The sequence below is a fragment of the Papilio polytes genome, unplaced genomic scaffold (genome assembly GCF_000836215.1).
Source record: "Papilio polytes unplaced genomic scaffold, Ppol_1.0 DF824047.1, whole genome shotgun sequence".
Classification (NCBI taxonomy): domain Eukaryota; kingdom Metazoa; phylum Arthropoda; class Insecta; order Lepidoptera; family Papilionidae; genus Papilio; species Papilio polytes.
The window spans coordinates 1484781-1507796 of NW_013525157.1; the positions used below are offsets into that span (position 1 = coordinate 1484781).

At 33.7% G+C, this 23016-nt stretch overlaps 1 protein-coding gene and 3 non-coding genes across 4 annotated transcripts; 2 read left to right on the plus strand and 2 right to left on the minus strand.

Moving 5' to 3' along the window:
* Window positions 1–14659: 14659 nt before the first annotated feature.
* Trnaw-cca lies at window positions 14660–14731 on the minus strand. The gene has a single exon. It is a non-coding gene; the product is annotated as a tRNA-Trp (tRNA).
* A 509-nt stretch (window positions 14732–15240) lies between these two features.
* Trnar-ccu lies at window positions 15241–15313 on the plus strand. Its single transcript has one exon. It is a non-coding gene; the product is annotated as a tRNA-Arg (tRNA).
* Window positions 15314–16400: 1087 nt separating this feature from the next.
* Window positions 16401–16474, plus strand: Trnat-agu. The gene has a single exon. It is a non-coding gene; the product is annotated as a tRNA-Thr (tRNA).
* Window positions 16475–16786: 312 nt separating this feature from the next.
* LOC106100794 lies at window positions 16787–22931 on the minus strand. The gene is made up of 12 exons (XM_013279821.1): window positions 21897–22931; window positions 21189–21363; window positions 20643–20930; window positions 20277–20572; window positions 19836–20015; window positions 19305–19595; window positions 19108–19225; window positions 18840–18979; window positions 18014–18303; window positions 17611–17823; window positions 17076–17265; window positions 16787–17007 (listed from the first exon to the last, which is right to left on the minus strand). Exons 1-12 carry the CDS (start codon window positions 21931–21933, stop codon window positions 16844–16846), a joined length of 2382 nt encoding a protein of 793 aa, XP_013135275.1. The 5' UTR covers window positions 21934–22931; the 3' UTR covers window positions 16787–16843.
* Between the last annotated feature and the right edge of the window lie 85 nt (window positions 22932–23016).

Below are 23016 nucleotides of genomic sequence, written 5' to 3' on the forward strand. Positions count from 1 at the left end.
ATAAAAATTATTATAAGCCTTATTGAAAAATACAAACAAGAAAACTGTATTTTTCATCATCAAATTGGACTATTCCATAAATATCTATTTTGTTGGTTATTTTACTATTTTTTATAATTTACGAATATATTAACACTAATCTATACTATTTTATTTTTGAATTTATGTATGTATTAAAATAACTCATAACTACTGGACCGACTTTAATAATTCTTACACCGTTAGAATTATAATTTATCTGTAAGTAACATAGGCTGCATTTTTTTTAAGGTCAGGCGGACGAAGTCGAGCAACAGCTGGTATTAAATAATGAAAAGCGGCCAGTTTTATACTTTTTATATTAAGAGACACTATGTGTTTTACACGTGCTGTTATGGAATAGATTGCTTTTTTACAACTAAGATATTTGAATCCTTTTTTGTTACAGATCTGTCTTTTTTACACGCATCTAGTATACTGTATTGCTATGTAGCCGCTTTAGGTTGCGTAATCCAACTCCTTTAAATTCTCTTAAAGAATTCGTTGTACCAATTCCGTGAAGCTGAAAAAAATGTAAGGAAATCTCCATTTTACCTATAGAACAATTCATTCAATATCTAATTGACTTCGAAGTATCAGAATTCCAACTTTTGGAATTGAAGGTAATTCTTTGATGCCGACATATTCTTGTTATTAATATTGCCTACTTTTGAGATTTTTCTCCAGCAGGGTCTTCATTTAATCTGTTTTAAGGAAAGTCCATTATCGTGTCTCATATCGCTGTGTAATAAAAAGGGTAATAAATTTACATTAAACAAAAAAAACCCGATAATTCTGAAGTGAAGAGTAAACAAATCGTGATAATGAATGCAGACTTATCACACTAACGTCATAATATTTTCTATGTCTTTTCCATAACTCTGTTATTGTTTTATATTTTATCTGCATTAATATGTAAAAGTATGAGATTGGAGCTCGAAATTAATTACCCTTAAATCGACGGAGTTAGTTTGTAGCAAATATATTTTTTATTTATCATATTTATGGGTATGAAATGTGATGATATGAATAAGACAGATTTTTTAATATTTTGGATTTTTTTAATTTTTGTATGTATTAAAATAACTCAAAAACAACTGGACCGATTTCAAAAATTCTCGACCATTAAAATGCTATTTTATATCTGAGTAACATAGACTACATTTTTTAATTTCACGCAGGCGAAGTCGCGAGCAACAGGTAGTGTGAGATAAATAGAATTCTGCTCCATTATAATTCTACCAATTCATAACATTGTATCCATAGTGTATACATATATATTAACTACTTTGAAAAGTAAACTTCCTTACAATGTCTGTTCTAAATGGAAAATTACAACATGAAGACGTAATTTTTATGGTAAATAAATATTTATGATAAATCTGATAAATAATACATATTTTAATATTATGAAACAAATATGAAATTCAAATAATATCATAATATGTATATTTACTTATGAATTATTCACACGGAACAATGCAATGGGCATGTACTTCAGTAATGCATGATGCCGCATGTATTCTAATGTTTATTACCTGCATTAGCATATTAAATATTTACACTGAACAACACTAGCTACATATCCCGGCTTCGCACGGATCAACATTGATTTTTTAAACATTTTGTAACAGTATTAAACACAGCCTATGTTACGTTAGGAAAATATAGTATTCTATTAGTTAATGAATTTTTGTAGTCGGTCCAGTAATTTTTGTGTTTATTTTTACAAGTTTACAAAAGTTCAATTCTTTTCTGCTTTCATTACTGTTTTTTAACTACGACCTATCGATACTAGCTAAATCCGCTGATGGAGTTCGGGGGCCCTTGTGCCTAGTCACACCATGGAGCATCCACCAAAGCGATCTAAGAGCTCGGTGGCCTCCAAATCCGGTAATAATAACGAAGTAACGGCTCGTGCCGAGGCTCCTGCGGCAACCCTCGAGCTTAGTTACTCATAAACGAGGTTTAGGTTAAGCGCCATCTGCGGCTCGGCCACCTCAAGCCCGGTGAATCTGCAAATGCCTCTTCAAGGCAAACAGTTGCCATCACAAAAAATTTCGCTGATGGAGAGCCAAGAAATAGAATAAGATTATATAAATAGAATAGAAAAGAACTACTACCTAAACCTGACAATGTCAATAGCGTGTTGTTCTAAATTATAATTTAAGTTACTTCTGTAAAAGATCTTATATGAAATTGGTTTTCTCAGACACAGACAGAAATGCTGATTCGATTTAACTTTAATGAAGCCGATAACTGCGCAATACGATACTGCGCAAATAAACCAGATGCATAGAAGATGCAGTGTGGGACTTCTACTACTCAAAGCTATGCAAATTAAAATCTATATGCAATAAATCAGTTATGATGTAACCTGGGTATAAACATACCTTAAAACCATAACAGAGATAAGCAATATAGGTTGTTTCTAATTTAAACTTTAGTACACCAATATCAGATTTTTTTAATTCAACGTATCTACATTTTGATAAAGACAAAATGTCCAGAATATATTATTCGAGTCCAGTGATAGAATTCAGTTCTAGATTAGAACATTAGTAATGTAAATCTTGTGCATTGTGAAGTGAGATTTCAGTTTGCATGTTCGCTAATTGCGTCCAGAGCTTGATTCAGTTAGTAAATTAGAATAATTTAAACACGGAATTAGTATAGTATTAATAAATCTAATTAAAAATAAATCATTATCATCACTTAAATTTTTCACGTTACTTGTCTCACACGTGTAACACGTTTAAACCAAAAAAATAATAACATTTAAAATTTAATGATGAAAATATATTTTACATTTTCATCAAAAAAAATCTTTCAAATCTTTATAGTTCAAGATCACTATAAATAGGTTATAGAGAAATAAAATCTTGTTCAATGACATTTGAATCGTGTAAAACAGGTCGAGCCACTAATTATTGCAAATATCAACTGTTGGCTTTTGTCCAAAATATTTTAACAAATAACTTAGAGCTAAAATTATAGCCATTCATCAACACATTGCGTTATATTTAGTTTTTTAGCATTAGTTCACGTTTATTAATACTAATTGTCTCGTTATTGAGCACAATGCTGAAGAATCCTCACCCATCGAGTTTCATTTATTTTACCACAAAGGCAAGGCGTCATGTTCAATACAGTATTTATGCCAGTACAGTTACAATATGAATTTGTACATTGATGGAAGAAAATAAAATTATTTTCTATCTAAATGTGAATCTAAATCTACTATTTTTACATTTTTACTTGAGATGTTAGATTACAATGCGGTTATCTATGGTATAAAATAACGCATTCAACTAACGTTATCTATCATATTTTATTGCGCAATATAAAATGATTGTTAAGTACATCCGTACCTTATCTGTATCGATTAATGAGATAGCAAACCAACGAACATGATAATTTTTACATCAAACCTTGTTTTTGATTTGCTTTCCCCTTTCCCATAATACAAAATGGACATAACAAATTTTCCATCTAACGTTGTTGGTTGTTTCCATAGCACAAAACGGTTACAACAAATATGGACAAGATGTAGGTTAACATAAATAGACAATGAATGTTAAGGATCTAGGCCATATCTGCAGATCTAGACGCCAGACTTGTTAGTTTGTATCAAAGGTTAGCTAGTTATGAATAGAGGCCAAAGGAAGATACGAATGTTGAAATATAACGACAATACTTATAAAGAATTTCAATATATTATTTCCCCATAATACTTGACTACATTGAATATACCACGTACACTAAATTATTAAAGTGTTGTAAAATTAGTATCAACGAAATATGACAGAATTTGAGGATTTTTAATGCCCGATTACAATTATGGCACAACACTCATGGATGTATTCCAATTGAAAGATTTCTAAAAATCGACCATACAGTTCTTTTTAAAAAATTTCAAAATTTTTTTGAGGTTATGTTTCCAAATAACATACTATCTTAGTTATCGCGAAGGTAAAACATTTAGTTGGCCACAGGTTAGTCATGTTCTCGCAAAACTGGCGGCCGATGGGGTCAAAATGTCTAATATGAAGGTCTCGTACTAGCATGATGTAACTTTATGACTTGAAAGACAATCTGGGCGACGTTGAACAATGGAAAACAAAAGACTATAATGCCATACTATAAAATTCTAAACTAACTTTAAAATCTCTGGTAATCGATTACAAGTCAAGTTAGGTATAAACCAACGAACACCGAATACGCTTACAATAAAAAACAACAGTTAGTATTTTGCTTCGCTAAATACATACCTAAGCCTTCTCAGAAACAACACCAACCAATTTTCCGGAACGTGTACCAACATAATTCCAGTTATAAAATTTAAGTATTTCAATTTGTGTCGATTCTTTTCCTGGTGTACTATTTTTTTGTTCAATACCTTGAAAGACGATTGGCATTTCAAAGGAATGAAACGAGACACGTTCCGCCACACCCGGCCAGGCCTCCGCTGTCGGCCAATCGCGCGCCGCCGCCTGTAATCAGTACTTTCAATGCATTGGCCTTTGCTCAGCCTTGGATGAAACAATCATTGCGTCAGCCAACAATGATTTTTGCTAATTACCAAATACCAATTTTACTTATGATATCATACATTTTGTAACACAAAAAAATATTACACGCTAATTAACTCTAGTAATGACATGCTGAAGTATCAATACTAAGTGTACAAATTTTTTACTCCTATTAGGTCAGTGAGATAGCATGCCTCTTTTGTTTTATAGGCTGACGGAAAATTAATAAAACCACATATGTTAACTCATACTTTGACCGAAATTATAAAACTTTACTCCTTTACCTAAAGCTACTTAGTACTTATATCTAAAGTAAAACTTAGTATAACAGACACGGTATTTGAAAGGCTTTCATTTAACTTGTCCTGTTTCTTTAAAAAGAAACAATGAGGTGTAAAAAGAATAATTCTAATGTATTACATTAGTAGATTAATTTATACAAAGATACAGACTGGTAGGTATAATTATATGGCGCCATAAATAAATCATTTTATAATTTGTTATACTTGCTTATTAAATACCATTATAGATCATTACAATGCAGCACAAACTAAGGCGTAATAAACGATGGATAAACAATGATATACAGCATCGTATGTGTGTTGTCAACAGTTTTATTACTGTAATTGAATCGTAATTAGAAGGTTCTAGATGTCTGATCGGCTTTAATTTCGCTTAGTTTACATTTTTCTACCTATGACACGGTAATATGAAGTAAACAAATTGTTCCAGGTATTACTATTGCTTTTATGTTGGTTTAATTTATTTTGGTTTTAACTTTTTTTCGAATGAATTTACTTCTAAAGTATGGACTTGGAGGGAAGAAACGGTATACGATGGAAAGTGGATAGCCAGTGACATATATCTTAATACATATAACTGGCATACAGTTACCTAATACATTTTGTTTAATTGCATATAGCGTCCAGTAAAACGTGACACCTATCCCTTCTATGGAACGTAAAAGTTTCCATACTCAAATAACAAGCGGTGCTTCTGCGAAGTGACTAGTGCTCTACCTACAACAAAAGCTTGTTTATGTAACATTACACCGGCAGCCATTGCAGCAATGATGAAATGAAACACCTCAAATATTCTAGTACATTCGTGCGCAAAAAGGTTTGTTAGATTAACAGAGTATATCGATTTAATTGATTCATAAACAATCGATTTCTTTATCAACAACGTTTCGTTTTATGCTATAAATTATCGTACGCACCGAGCTTTGCTTTACGAGTACAGATTATCATTACCCTAACACACCTTAAAACATGTTTCGCGTAAACCTTATCACGTCCAATCAGTTTAGAATCGCCGATAGACAAAGCAAACCTTATCATTCTTCATATGAATCGACCTAACCATGCCTTCGAATACTTTAGCTAACATAAGAAATAAAAGGATCGTAATATACACAAATTAATTTATTTGCAAAACTAGATTTGATCTACTACTATTATAAAGAGGTAAGGTTTGAAGATTTTTATAGGCATTGGAATAACTCAAACTACTGTATGGATTTTAAAATTTCTGTCACCAGTAGAAGGCTACGTTATTGCTGAGTAACATAAGCTATGTTTCTTATTTATTTTTTAAATTCCACTCGGGCGAAGTCGCGAGCAACAGATAGTATTTCTTTTAGTAGCGAAGAACTTAGGCTGGAATCTGCAGATCTATCTATCTATTTCTTGTTTATGGCTCTCTCACAGCGGATTGGGCCAGTGTCAAGTGTTTGTGGTTTTTATTGAATCTGCAGATGTCTCGAGATTAAAATATGTTGTAAATTATTACGTCAGATTAATTAATATTATGCGGTATAATAAAAATTAAACTGTTGTCGTTACAATTGCGGCTTCAGTAAACATCCTCTGCCGGTTTACGGTGCGTGACGCACGAGAACCAAAGCCAACGCATTAAGAGGTTATACAATTTGTACCAAGATACAACGGTAAATACAGGACAATACGCACTTGCGTCAATAGCACACAGATTAAGAAGTTCTGGTGTCAAAATAATATAATAAACCTGATGGGTGCAAAGTCGCTAAGGCCCCTTGACCTACTTTTTTAATAATTCGCTAATACTGGCTATCTAGGTCAATTCGTCGACGCGATTGATAAGTGTGATCTAAAAAGATTTTTTTTTTCATAATTGCAATTATTAAAATCCAGCCATCTAATAATCTTTGAATAGATATAGATGCTGCGCTAGAATATTCTACAAGAGACAATTTTATATTGAAAACGGTAATACAAGGCCAGCAATCCGCTTCAGCTTCGCCTGGATGACAATGAATATACGTCTTATATCTTTTCTGTCATCAATACCCTTCCCGTTGATATCACCTTTATTATATGTCTTACTCAGTGATAATGTTGCTTTCCAACGGCGAAAGGATTTTGGAAATCAGTTCAGTAGTAACGGAGGAATCAAATTATTTCTTTTTATAATATAAGTATAAAAAATGTGGCATGAGCTATGCGTTACAATGAAACAATATCATTGAAATATCGTGAGCCTTTACATTTTCAATACGTCGCGTCGTAACGAGCACGTGTATGTTCATGAGTTTTAATTCGAACGATAAGGAACGTTAAGTTGAACGTTTCATGGTAACTCAATATAAATGTATTTGCTGTTTCGGTAAATACCGAAGGTATTAATTTCATTATCTTTTCCACAGACGTTGCTATCTATTTAGTTCGGCTGACGACGTTTTGTTTTATTTTTACTTAGTCTTTTTGGCAGTTCCTGAAATAATGAAAGGTTATGGATTCAATTGTTTTATGTGTTTTTGACTAATGACAACTTTTGTTTCTAATATGTTTTATTTGTGAACACTGTTATCTTCTACGTCACCAAATAAAAGCAAAAAAAAAGAATTAAATTTCAAAATTACTTCATATGGTGAAATTATTACTTGGAACGAAATGTTTTGTAGCTAAAACAGTGTTAGCATTTAGTCATAGACTACACAAGAGAAATCTTGTCATAAAGGGTTGTACACACAGGTACGTCTGGAGGTCAGTGACGTCAGGCGATTAGAAAGTCAAGTCGCAGTACCGCCGGCGGGGGTGTGGCCCGACCGGTACAATCGCACACACACCACCAACACGGCGTCTAACTCCGTCACGCCAGTTGGCAACCTCCACGCGGCGTTGCATCAGAATGTTTGCGATATAAATTCCTTATCTGTCCACTAATCATGAATCATTTTACACACGGGAATGATTATCCAAAAATAAGCATGAATACCGTAGAATTCAAATACCTACAGAGTATTATACAAAATGCTAAATCTTCATATGACATCATCCTTTTTAGTTACGCTTTCATGTATTTATTTTTAGTTCCTATTATAAAACCGCAAAAGCGATCCCTTAAGCAGTAACTTAAGTAAAACTAACTTAAGTAGCATTTATACATAAAATATTACAAGAACTTAAATTGGGCATTGTAAATCTATGTCCACAGTACTGTTCTTGGCAATTAATAATATGAATTTTCCTTATATAAAATTTTAATTTTAAAGTCGTTTAGTTAATATAATAATCATAAAGAGGTATGTGCTCAATAAACCGTTCAAATCATATGCAAACGTGTAACAAACCTACGTACTCTACATTTAGCAAAATGTGTGCGTGCGTTCCACGTGACTGGTAAGGTATTCCCGTTTAATAATAATTTTTTGGCACATGTGGCATTGTACAATAATTACAATATTTATCCGTTAGTGAGGCAACAGGCAGCTGGCAAGCTCCCATTGGCCGGCCGCAGCGAGCCCCCGCGCGTCACGCGATAGCGCGCCCGCACTCGTGACTGCGGTCACATTCGTCTTACAAAACAATTCCTATTATTAAAGACACACCCACTTACATGGCAATGATGACTCAAAAAGACCTGTTTGTCAATATTGTCTTCGGAAAAACCGTAACACCTCAAAAGATAAGTATATTTGTAGTACATTTGATTAAAAAACTTGTAACTGAAGCTGATGTTAGTTTATTTGAGGGTTCTTGTAACTTATCCATGCTTTTGCTTGCCGATTATTCGCTTATTATGTTCGGTCTATGGGGTAACAGCTACCATCAAAATGGTCTTATTCGTATTAGTTTTCACATCTATTTAAAATGTTGTTAGTCACATTGGGCATATGCGCTCCATTTGCCATTGTTCGAATTCGACAAAATATAACATCATTTTGAGAATTCAGTCTCCGTTTGTAAGAAGAGTAGCTCTTCCATGTACGTGTTATTATCACAAAAGATGAAACAAAGAGTTTGGCACGTACTCGATCGCTACGACACGTACCAAGATAATACGAGTATATTACTTTTCGATGACGAACTATAGAACGACGGTTATATAGAATTAGCTGTTGTCCGCGACTTCGTCCACGCAATATTAAGATAAAAAAAGTAGCCTATATTATGCCCGTCTATGTCCAGCTACCCTTCAGTGAAGTCCGGGCGAAATCTGCCCAGCAGTTTCGGAGACTACCCGGAACAAACGCGGCTTGCGGACAGACACGCAGAAAGAAATATTTAAATGCGACTTTCGTTATCAGCAACGCAAATAGAACATCTTTCCGAAATCTGGAATTTTTCTTTTGATATCACAAACAGACACTCCATTTTTATTTTTTATGTATTTTATTATATGTATTGTAATTGAGCCTGCATACTAGCGGGATGAGTGGAATTAACGGCTATCAATTTGCTAATTTGTCACAAGGGTAAAATGTGTAGAACAGATCAAAGTTGGCTAATAAGGAAAGCGGATCGCACCATCTGGAATACAAGCTAGGAACAGAAATAATCACTGATATACCATTAAATTTTCCAATTTATTACATACGAGCTGTTGCCCGCGACTTCGTACGCGTGGTTTTAGTAAACATACAAACTATATAAATTACAAAAAGCTACGTATCCCTCGGGAACCGGACATTTCTCGGAGATGAAGCTTATCCTATGTGTACTCCAGACTTTGTTTTATATCTGTGCCAAATTTCAATAAGATATGTTGAACTGTTGCAGAATGATCGAGTAAACATTAAAAAACTAAGTTAATGAATCCCTCGGAAACCGTAACTATTCCAGGGATAAAAAGTAGCCTATGTGTTCTTCCAGACTATGCTCTAAACCTGTGCCAAATTTCATGGAGATCCGTTCAGCCGTTTAGGCTACAAACGCTAACAAACATCCATCCATCCATCCATCCATCCATCCATCCATCCATCTATCCATCTATCCATCCATCCTTCCATCTATCCATCTATCTAAACTTTCGCATTTATAATATTATGTTTGCTCGCGACTTCACCAGCGTAAATTTTTTTTTAAAATAGTGTCTATGTTACTCACGGATAACGTAACTTTCTTTTTTTTTAAATTTTGCCTAGCAGTTTGTGAATTATTTCAATAAATACAAAAATATAAATCTTTCCTCTTTATAACATCAGTAAAACATACACGTGCCTGCCATCACTACTAATACTGGTTTACAAGAATCTGGTCAACTACCCGGTTTAATAAATTTCAATTTCTTTAATGTCACAGGTCTATGTTATTTTTAATTCACGTGTATAGTTTTGTTGCTAAGTGTTTTAGCAAAATAATAATTCTTGTTAATACGGACACACCCACCCAATGTAACGATGAATCAGGTTTTTTGACTTGTTTTTTCCTCAAAACTCTTTGCATAGTCACAATAGGTATCGAAGATTGGGCTATAGATAGGTATCTATAGCCCAATCTTCGATAGTTATTTGTGAAACCAGTCGTGATTGATAAACCAATGATAATGATATTTCATCATCACCATCATCATCATCATCACCACCAGTTCACTTTTCGTCCCAACTAAGGGGCTCGGAGCCTACCCTAAGTAAGATATGACCAGGCCGTAGTCAACCACGCGGGAAAAGTTCGGATAGGTTGACTTCACACCTATTTTTGATTTGTTGATATTAACTAGTAAATCTTTCTATAAGTACTATAGCTTAAAAAGATGAACCAATCGAATGATGAACAAATCTGACAATTCATATATGTACGCAGAATGCAAACACTCCTCGAACTGCACATTGGTCAAGTCAAAATCCTTCACCTGACATAAAAGACTTGACACCATTTTTAATTACATGCTCCTCTAAATCTAAACTAACTTAGTCCCTTTACAAAGGCGAATATTTATTTTTATTTCAATTTGTACAGAAGAAGAATATTTAGGTATATTAGGGATGTTTTTTTTAAATATGAAATCAACCAGCACTTGTCCACGATCCTACCTAAACTTAACTGAAGAAGTCGATTTTATGCGCTAGCTAGATCAGCTTATCTGATCCCGTTGGTCTTATTGCTTGTCGAAGGTCATATGGAATTGGTAAAGAAACAGATGGGCTGTATCAATCGCACGTGCATTCAATTGCTACGATTGGCAGCTTGTTTGATTGTACCTTACACGTGATGCCTTCACCATTCTGTTACGCTTATAATTCAACGTAATTGGAGGCGTGTTTCTCGATTTATTACCAACGTTGATTATTGCTAGTAAATCAATTAAGTCCACTTGACCTTGTATGACGGAAGCAATGATTCCTGCTTCTCCAGTTAATGATTTGTTTTCTATCGGTATCTGTTAAATTACTCAGTTTTAATGAAAGTTATGATTTCTATGGTGATCTCTATTATGTGTTTGGCTTCCGTCTCTCCTAAACGGTTTAAATTAAATTTATGTCAGGTGTGAGGTAAACGCACAATGGACCAGTGAGAGACAAACTTATGATCACTTTCAGATTTTTTACCAACAGTTTATTAGTTATAGTCTTTTGTCCATTGGATGCTCATTAAAAATACATTTGTACAAGAATAGCGAGCTTGTTTTCTGCAATGATGGTTCTGTAAATTTATTACGCACAGTTCACTGAATCTGGTAACAATCAGACTTTACAGCCAAAGACACAGCCAATTTGAAGGTCGTTTCATCAATTTTTATCTCAAGTATATTTAGAAAATTTACTACGTTTCTGTGAAAAAAGAAAATCCTTAATTTAATGTGTTATTGTACAGAAATGTCGCAATAAAATACAATAACAATGTTACTTAAATTATTACTAGTACATAATACACTTAATTGGAAATATTTTCCATGTCATAAAAATTAATAAGAAAATTATAGTTACATAAGTTGTTGATTATGTGAAGAATATGTCCAATTATAAATACAAAACATCATGTAAACGATCCGCTGTGCATCTGCGCAGTACACTGACTATGGTAAATATTTGTTTTAATTATTACACCATGTTATCTGGCAGATACCGATAGTTAATGTGTAGCAAAATATTTGCTATAAGAATTATAATTAAAGATAATTATGATTATTAATTTCCAAAAACAATTGAAATTGAAATGCAATTTTAACCAAATCTAGTTACAATTTTGATCTTGGGCACATCTTTTAGAAATATGCTGTAAATAGGATACACGAAACAACATAAACGTTTATAATAAAATGTATTTGCTAAATTGTAAATAAAATTTATTCACAATTTAGCAATTTCAAGCATATACCTAACGGAGAACAACCTCAACTGAATGGCCATATTATATTTGGTAATGTAAAATAACATTATTTTATTTCAGTTGATTTATTTTATTTGTCAGAATTAGCCGGCCGTATCTGGCGGGATGTTAATAAAAAAAATAATATTTAACATGCTCGGATAACAAATAAGTTTCGAAGAATCAGTCGGCACTGGTTTTGTACGTGAAGCAAACCGCCGGATCATTCTAATGCAAAAATCACGAAATATCGTGTGGCAATATTTACATAACGTTTTATATGATTGTCGTATTGTGTGCCGCGACGCACGCACGCCGCTAGAATGGGGGTCAATTGGAACCGAAAAGTTCACAAAAAACTTAATTGACAATAATCAAGATGTATTGGGTGGATGTTTGATGATTTGCGTCAGTTGTATTAACGTCATTGAACAACTCGTTGCTACCTAATGTACAAGCCTATCAAGGTCAAAAATAAATTATTTGCGTAGGTACAAGCACATAGTTAAACTAGCTACATGACTAAGACTAGGCTCGGTATATGTTCCGCAATTCTATTTTGCGGGCAACTTGGCCTTAAGTTGAAGTCTTATATTTTTCGCACTCAATGTCAAATATTTGGTGATTGATGAAGAATTCCCATTCACTTTTGTAATCCAACACCGCGCCCATTTTTCATGCACGTAACAGGTCTTTGTTCAAAAAATAAAGAGAGGATAATATTATTATAGTAAAACATGATTACTGAGGACCACATCGACGCAAGTGTGAAAAGTAACTTGTATAGAAACTTCGAGAAAACTGAAAAATACAAAATGCTGTAATATTCTTCATTAAATATTACATTGAACCATCTATTTAAGCATTTAAATTCTCGAGACAACTTACCAATGCAATCATCATTATATCATTTTCAGATAATTTGCTCTTTTGTTTTTTTTTGTCTTATGCAATCAAAATAAACTATAGGTACAGAGGAAGTCATCAGGGTGTGATTGTCTTACCATAAAAAAAGTTTAAAAAACCTACATTATTTGTGGTTACAAGAGGCGATGAATGGAATGCCCGGTAAACCTTGAGATTTCCGCTAAACGGGGGAAATAACCTCTTAAATAAGGCATACAGTAAATCATAAATACCCAATGACGTACATGACAGCCGAGTTGTAGAACTTCGAATGCCACCATCCAACCATCCCTTTTGTTAATTACTGACCACATTTTTTAGGTTTTAGTTTAAAAGCCACATTAAAACGAATCGACGTTGTAACAATATTTCAGAACGTTCTAGGACATAAATCTTTTGTTTCTTGGTTCTCATCAGTCCAGACCAAACAGGTTATATTAAATTTAATTGTTACAAAATACGTTGTATTCTCGAGTATTCTGTTAAGCATTATTAATGAAATAATTGTATTTATTTGCAATAAATTAGCGATGTTTTGCAATGTATTTAATTTCAACGCGTGTTAGTTATTTTCCTATATTTTCCATAAGAACTGCATTAATATATCCTAGTATATTTAACATTGCACATTTATTTTGTGTTTATTTTTTGTAATGTTGGTACAATTCAATTTCATTCCTAGGTATTTGTCCATATCTACTTGTTATTTTGTTCCAAAATTTATTTAAAAACATGGAATTTTTCTGAAAAAAAGAAACATGATGATGAAATCTTTTATAATAAATTGTGCCAATAATGTTAGGTTCTGAAAACCCTAATAAGTGTTAACCAAATGGACACGTTTGGATGTTACTAATGAAAAAAAATGTTTTTCACTACGAACTCCAATCGCCATATGACCTCCAAGTTGCACACCAACAACCGTGATTCCACACAGGCAAAGAACGAAGGCGTGTTCGTGTACGTGCACAAAACTGGTTGTAGCTACAGTAAAAGCAACACAAACACAATTTACACATGTGTGCGTGCAAGAATGCGATTCATATGAAAAGGCGCCAGCGGTGCACACGTACCCGGTCACCTGACCGTCTACACTGGATTCTTGATACCGAAACGTTATTACTTCCAGCTAAAATCAAATGAACCTTATTCTAGAGCTGTTAAGACGAAATTAGAAATTATTACTAATTTTGCTTTAGCAAATTTTAATCTCGGTCGGCAATGAAATATTGAGTTTGTTGACATAGCATTGAAAATTCACTGAAGTGTAGGCGAAGTATCTCTACGATGGCACGATTTTTTAGTGTAAATTTCGTATTCGCGCTATACAGTTTTTAGAATAACTAGTATTATGCGGCTGCACGGGAAGAAGGGAGAGTTTTGATCAATATGTAGTTAAGCGAAGACGAACAAAAATCAACCTTTCTGACGTTCCCAAAATCAAGTTTAATTTCAATGCAGCATGTAACAATTAAAACATGGATCCATTTTTATATCTAAAAAAACTTTTCACTAGTTAATAGTAATTGGAAACAAACCGTTATATAACCTAAAAGAGCGAAGCGAAGCGAAAACGCATTTTTTATTCTGAACTAAATAAAAATTAGCAAAATGGATACAAAAAAAATAGAGCTTTGACCCCGACGTGATTTGAACACGCAACCTTCTGATCTGGAGTCAGACGCGCTACCGTTGCGCCACGGAGTCGTTGCTAATATTACTCAATCTTTTGTTAGGAATATAAATTACTTCAATTTTTAAGTTAGAATGTTAAAAAAATCAGTTAGTCAAACTAAAATAATGTTGTGTCTTCGGATATTTGAACTAAAGAAATGTCAATGGGTTTCTGAATTGTCATTAAATATAATTCAGCGCCATCTACGAGTAACCAGGACAACTATACCATAGTATGTACACTTGTTTTGACATAGATGGCATTGACTACTGATATAATTCTAATTCTCTTGATAAGTTTTGAGAACATTATAAATAAAAACAAGTCTAATAAATCGTAAAAAAATTTTTACAAAATTTTGTTACTGATAATTTTTTAAAAACTTTTAGAAACTTTAAAATTTATAATTACAAATAGTCTATAACAAGGTAAAATAATGTATTATACTTATATTCGTATTGAATGATACATTGTTAAAATTTAATCCTTGTTAATAATTTTTATCAAAAACAACAACAGCAAAAACAAAAAAGCCGTCACAGCCCCTGTGGCCTAATGGATAAGGCATCGGCCTCCTAAGCCGGGGATTGTGGGTTCGAGTCCCACCAGGGGTAAACAATAATTTTTTATTTTGTTAACTCCGATAGTTGATTTTGCTGTTAATTACAGTTGTTCCAACCCTTTATAACGAAATTTATCAACTCAGTAAAAAAATATCTGAAATGAGATGGAATAAAACCTCCATAACCTAATTTAAGTACCCACTAAATGATTTTTTTAACTCAAAATACTTGTCAAATATAGACAAAACTAACACTGCTATTGATCGATTAAGCATCAACAGTTTTCCATTAATTTTAATTGCGTACGTTTTTACATTTTTATTATATTAATTAATTTTGCATCTATCAATGTCAACTAAAGGTGTGAGTACAAAAATTTGTTCCCTAATCAATGATACTTTAAGTTTTGATCTGTTATTTGTTTCGATTGCGTTACGTTTAATATTTTGACTTTGGTATTACAGTTGTAACTTATTTCACGTGCTAATTTTAACAGTACAGTAACATATATAAAAAAAAAGTGAATTAACGTTATGTCATCACGTGACCACTTAAATATTCCGGGGCTGTTAAAGTGTACCTTTTTGTGATAATCAAAAAAGCAGATTATAATTGCATCCATTCAAATATTGGGATCACAAGAGAAAGTTAATGAACTTCAGAATGTGCGGACGGCGCCAGGCACCAGACAGCAGAGACCTAAATGTTGGATGTACTAATCCACTTCGATATAAAATACAGCCATCAACATAATTAAAAGGTACACAATCTTTAAAGTGTTTACCAACAGAAGTATTTAATCATGATTTATTCAAAAATGCCAGCAACCTTAATTAACTAGTTATTAAAAAAAAAATAAGATTAGTATCAAAAGGTGTTTTTAATTCTTGAAAAATAATTTTAGGTTAAACATTTTATGTTACAATGTTTGTGCGTTTATAGGAACAACTATGTTCAGTTTCCTATAAAAAATGTAACCATAGATGTCATAAAAGTAATACAAATAAAAATGTTAGCAATAATTGGCTTATTTAACTTTGAAGCTAACCACGAGATGTGCATCACGATTAGAATATAGCTCAAAATAGTTTTAATGTTCTAAATTATCCTAATTCTTAATTTCATCGCTATCATCAACGGCGCCGTGGCTTAGTTGGTTAAAGCGCCTGTCTAGTAAACAGGAGATCGGGGGTTCGAATCCCCCCGGGGCCTAGTCGAGTCATTTCTTTTTTTTGCTTTTCTTCACTTTGCGTGTAATGATATTTTTGCATTAATGATACGCAAACTTTTCATCAACATCCTTGCAGCCTACAAAATCTAAAAAATATCATCCATTCATCTAAACTTTCGCATTTACAATAATAAGATTAGTAAGATTTATTATAAAAACCCTTGCATCAAAATGTAACGTGTGAAGCGAAAGGTTTGGTGAATTCAAATGTGGTTTGTTTTTTTATGACTTCTTAATATTATAGCGATGGTTCTGGAATATTAAAAAAATGATATGGAAGCAAATTTGCTTAATTCATTTATTATTTCACATATACAAAAAAGTAGGCGGATTTAGTATTTTAATTGCGGCTATCGATTCAAATGCAATATTGAAATTGCAAGAGAAAGTCCTAAACGAACATTCCAGAGGTCCGCCGGCGCCGGCGCCGCGCCCGACCCTAACAGAGGCAGGCAGCGGAGACCTGAATGTTGGATGTAGTAGTCCACTTGATTTGGGTTTCGGCATTCCGTATCTGAAACATAAAACTTATTTTAATTGTACATCTACACTGACATTTTAATATACTGGTATTCAACTTACGTGTGCAAGAATTTAACGTGGATGTAGCAGTTATATGGAAATGTGCAGGCGGACAGAAGTCCGGTGAAGGGCAGGGCGCGGTGAGGTTAAATATGTGAACTTCTCGTTCACCAATCATCTGACAACTTTGTGACGCCTCCGCGCCTCGGAACATGCACACTAGTATCGTACCGAAATTACTGTTGCGAACCTAAAAATTATTGAGTCAAAAATTAACCATAAATGCTATAACATCAATTCGCGTAAATTTCCTTCATCGTTCAGCTAAATATTCAATGACTCGATTTTATTTATTGCAAATGCTGTAATAGTTAACTCGTTACTTATGACTGTGCAATATTCAATACAAAAAGTGCAATTTATTTGTGACAAAATTATTTAATTTTAACTCAACTCAACAATTTTCTGTAATATTCGATAGTACATGATGATAAAATCATGTAAATATGTTGATATGCCTAATTAAAATAAATATTTATTAACTGAAGCAGAAATTTTTTTTTTTCTCTATGATGATCACAGATGGCGCTATTACCTGTATTCGAATGAGCGGTTGTTGTCTCAAGTAAAATGGATGAATTCGATATCCTCGTTTCATTTTTAACAACACCGAGTCTTCGTACTCAATTTGATCGAAAGTGGTGCCGTTACTTGGACATGCAGGACCTACTATCCTCTTCGGGATGTCGTTTTTAATCATAAATGTATCAATGGCCGTTGCAATCTCTTGTACGCACGTCGAGGGTAACTAAAGAGAACATTATTGTAATGTTTTAAACACATATTTATTTAAAAAAGAAAAAAAACGTTAGTTCAGGTACTTAGAATAGACTAGACAAAACTCAGTAAAGACTATGAATGCTTACTTAAACAATGTCTTTTGTTTACTAATTAGAAGTTCATTAAAACTCTGCTTTTAACCTAACATACAGACATACCGTAATAAATATTTCTGAATAATCCAAATATTCATTGTTGATGTTTTGGAAATTGGTCAAATCTTGGGCGGCGTATGCGAAATAAGCATCAAAGAAGGACGATCTAATGGAATGCATTATAGTTCTGGAACGTTCTATTTCATTGCCCGAAGGCTGGTCTGTGGGACTGATTATCAGAATCACAGTACTGCGCCCAGCGCTTGCTTTATCGTTTATATCTTGCAGAGTTTGATTGCGCAAATGTTGGTTCACAGTTGTTAACACGTTTGGTAGATTAAGACGATTTGGCCCTGAGAAAAAACAAAGAAACTGTTCAATATCAGACCTTATATACACTATAATAGATGTGTGGGATAAGAAATATAGTTGATGTTGAAGGTGATCTGAAAGAAGCAATTTGTTAATTTTTTATTTCATTGTCATATTGCTACTAAATTACATATTTAAAGAGATTCTAAAAATATCAACACACTTTTCTGTTGGAACCATATTTTGTTTATTCATAGAAACATACTAATTAAACCCAACCGAATTATTGAGAGGGTTGCTAAAACGTGTACCGGCATTTTATGATGGCGGCCATCTTATAAGCTTAATCAGTTTTATAAACGACTAGCTTTCGCCCGTGACTCCATCCGCGTGGAATTAAAAAAACAAGTGTGCCTATGTGTTCTTCCAGACTATCCTCTTCATCTATACCAAATTTCATCGAAATCCGTTCAGCCGTTTAGGCTACAAACTCTAACAAACATCCATCCAACCATCTAAACGTTCGCATTTGAATATTAGTATGATTAGTATGATTAATCCTCGTTGTGTGACTCACAAGGGTCAGTATAGTTGGCAATGTGTGTGAATAGAGCGGTGGTATTGTCGCTCGGCGGCGCCACCCAGCGCCCCGTGTTACCGTGCACCACGCCCAGCGTGCTCCGCGCCGCCTCCATATCTAGAGCACCACTTACCCAACTAAACAAACAAACTTTAAAACTTAAAACATCTTAAAGAATAAAACGTTCGAGCCTAGAGTACACCTATTGACTTACATCACTCAAAAAATCATCTTTAGAAGTTAATAATCAGTTATAAACACTCACGACAGAAATTGTTCGATATCATATCCTCGCCAGGAGCTGTCTGTAACGACTATAAGATCCACCACAGGCACGCTGGCGATCGTAACACAGTTGCGGTGAAATTTCCTCAATACTGACGCTGAGAACGATTAACAGTACAATTGTAGCAAGATCTAGCAGAAGCAAGAAGAAACCTAACCTTGTTATAACATACTTACGAACATATTCCATAAACGCAGTCACGGCAGCATCACTCATTCTTTGCATTTCTTCCAATGGTATGTACACAGTATTCTGTGTGAGAGACAGAACCTGTGCGAACCTGAGCGTCTCTGAAGTCAGAAGCGTGCTATTTAGTACTTTGTTGTACAAGGTATTTCGATTGCAAGCGCGCACTTCTGGGTCAAAAGGCACGCCGTCGTTCGAGTAGTAACTATCTAATACTTGGGATAACCTTAACGAACGTCGCAGTTCTATCCACGATGGCATGTAACTCGCTAGAATTAAACCTAAAAAAAAACAATCTTGGGTGATTATACACATGTTTAGTTCACATGAAATCAGTATATGAGAACGAAAGCAGTTATTGCTTAAAAGATCTCCGAAGGACAAGATAACGAAATTTTAGTCGAGGTAAAATGAAATCGTTTCATTAAAATGTACCTCATTTTTACTTCCATTAATGTCTGTTTATTCGTTATACAAGTTCTTTATCAATGTTTAAAGGCGCAGTAACTTTTTCTAAATACCATCAACGCCTGCTAAAATTTCGGCGTCAGTAAACTGCCAGTCATTGCTGTTCTGCGGCAGGAGGTAGAAGTCACGCGGCAGGAGCGTATCGTTCCATCGGTTGTTGCTGCCCACTGTCATAAGTTGTGCGGACGCACCTACACGCGGCCCCTGGTTCACCACCACTTCTGCTAAATCTCCTAGAAAATCATAAACCAATCTTAATGTATTTTTGAGATGTGCTTCATAGTACTGAAGCAACACAATATGGTAACCCCCGTTTCTACCGTAATCATCTATCGGTAGTATCATTGCATCATTGCAGCTCTCATGATTGGGCGTTAATTTTGTAGTTAACTATGATTTAGGTTGATGTGCAATGTTCAATTCAACTACACAATTAACAATCTTGTTGCCATGATTACAGAACCAAATTAAACAAATAGACCAAAAATCCATACCGACAACAGTTGCCACCAATACATTGCTGATGTTAAGTTGATCTGTTGCTGGTATCATCATTTCCAAGTTGACATTGTCATAGGGATTTTCAACTTGCTTCTCCCAGTCCGCCAACGCTCGATCGATCATCGGCTGCGATACTTGCGATTTATAAATGTTAGCGCTAAATATATCAGTCAATGATACTCGTTGAGACTCCAAGGATGCAGCGATTGCGGCTATGACTGTACCCACAGCCACTGGCCCCCAATCTGTTTGAATTACGCCGTCTTCTATAGGACATCGGCTGTGAATTCTATTTAAATGGCATGGTGTTATTAATCAATAATGTTTCTTTAATATATACCTCTAAGATATAAACTGACCTGCCAGAGCTGTTCGTCGCCATATTCTCCATCTGTTCCGCAGACAGTGGGCACGTGACGTTCTCATCTCCCCTCTCCCAAGGACGCACCGCAGAACTCAATATCTTGTGTAGCAAACATCTTTCTACTAATGTTAGACTCTCGTCCGACTCTAGAAGATTCTGACTCGGTAGAAATAGATCCATGAGCAGTTTGTATTTATGGAATTGGAAGGCAGACGCTCGGTATGGCAACACAAACTCCGTTTCAATAGGGTTACTAGCTTGCTCTATGCCATCTAAGCGAAACCTACAAAGAAAGATAGCTTGCAATAAATCTTTACAATTTATCCACTTTAAATAATTTCACGACTTCTTGTTATAATTCAGTTGATACTGATCTTACTGATGTAAGAAACATTTTTCAATGCCTTTTATAATTTTCAATTTTCTTCAGACGTCATGATGACGTCACATCTCATAGAACAATCAAATGCCCACTAATATGTGACTAGTTACCTGATACAGTAAGCACAAACGTGACAAGTGAACATTTAAATCCACCCACCTTCTCAATAAGGAAGTGCTGAACAATCTCATATCTAGTTTTGCAGAAAGTTCTAATTTCCTCACAAGCGACAGGAAGACGTCCAGACGGCGCGGAGAGTTCAGCAGAGGTCCGCCACTCCGGTAGCAATCCACCAAATGTCTTGGTATACTTGACAACACTTCAGCTTCGGAAGCTTTATACAACAAAGTAAACAATACATGTGTTGTTTTAATACGGTGGTTGCTAGCATAAGTGCTATCAGGGAGAGGTTCGTGGTTAGTTTTAACAGTCTACTCTAAAATAATCCTTTAAAAGAAATCGCCCAAAACTACTTATGGACATAATTGCTTTAATAAAATCGTAGGCTTCTTTTATTAAATATAGCATGAGTTACAATGCTATAGCCAATATATTCATATCACCATCTTCAGAACAGTCTAAAAATTCTATCACAATAAAATATTTTGTGCGTAAAATAATTATTTTAGTAAGTCGTCTATTTAGTTTTATTTTTAAAACATTACGGTGAGTTTACACTGTCGTAACACATGTTTAACAACAATATTACTCTCTCATTTTCATTGAAAGTACATAAACATAACGGACGTAACATGTTTTTACATTATACACTTGAGATTCGCGGTTAAATTAACAAAACCTCGGCACAATTACAATACAATATTGAAAATATATGAAAATCGGATATATTTAGCGTTAAATACTCACAATACACTATTAAAACAATAAATATTAGTGTCTTCATTTTTGTAATTAATTTCAGACAACTGGTGTAAAACAACGCGGCTAGTGTTGTGCGTGTGGGAGTGCCTGATAAGATAGCCTACATCAAGATAGATAAGATAACAAACAAAAGTCATTTTGATTGTTAATACTAATAAGGTAAAGTTGATCGAACTATAGAGAAACTGTTATTAATTAGAAGATTTTACCTAAATGTTTTGATTTTTAGGATACATTAAATTAAGGTTCGTATGTCCAAAAAGCTTAACTACCCTATCAAAAACAGACATGGTCAAGTGGTACTAGCGTTCTTAAACATACGATTTTTTCGAATATCAATTATTTACATAAAGATGGATAGATAACAATCAGATAAATAACAAATGTTAAATCATGAAATCGATTATACAGAAATATTTGGAAATTAACTCAAAAAATTGGAAAAAAAGAAAACTAATTTGGAAAATAAATCATATTTGTTTAATTAAAATCAAAATACTAGACATAAGGTTTTATTAAGCCTTTCTAATTGCCCTTAAGTGTCAGTTATTGTTGGACGCCTTAATAAGGGCAGCTGAAGGTCCCTCTCCACATCTTCACTACGATACAGCTAATATTGTGTTCTGCGGAACAACTCGAAAAAGTGTTCCAAGCTGCCAAGATATTTAAAAACCTCTATATTAAAGTTAAATTAATTAAATAATAACAGGACTTCTGTGATAGCTAACAGAATAAAATAAAGATATATCTAAGTATAAGTTAAATATAATAGGTTTTGTTAGTATACCTATTGTTATCGTGCAAATCGTAATTAAAACTATAAACTAAATTATCTTCTAAAACATGTAACAATTCGGAAATCTATCCAAATTATTTTATTTAAACTTTGATCATTGAAATTTGTGAAAAATCATAATTTTAGTGATATATTACCAATAACTATCTCTAAGTTATTAAAAATAATATTTACATTACAAAGCAATATTTCATTTTAACATCAAATAAAAAAAATGCACACAATTCCATACACACCTTTGAAATAAAATGACATTTATATCAAATAGCAATAAAACATCTATTAAGCTATCTTATATTTTTGTATATT

Excerpts from the sequence above, each read along its gene's own strand:
- LOC106100794 (XM_013279821.1), bottom strand. The coding sequence starts at position 21,933 with ATGAAGACACTAATATTTATTGTTTTAATAGTGTATT. Across the intron at positions 19,596-19,835 it reads AATTTTAGCAGGCGTTGATG|GTTTAATTCTAGCGAGTTAC; the intron begins GTATTTAGAAAA and ends GTTTTTTTTTAG. Across the intron at positions 17,008-17,075 it reads CACGTTAAATTCTTGCACAC|ATACGGAATGCCGAAACCCA; the intron begins GTAAGTTGAATA and ends TTTATGTTTCAG.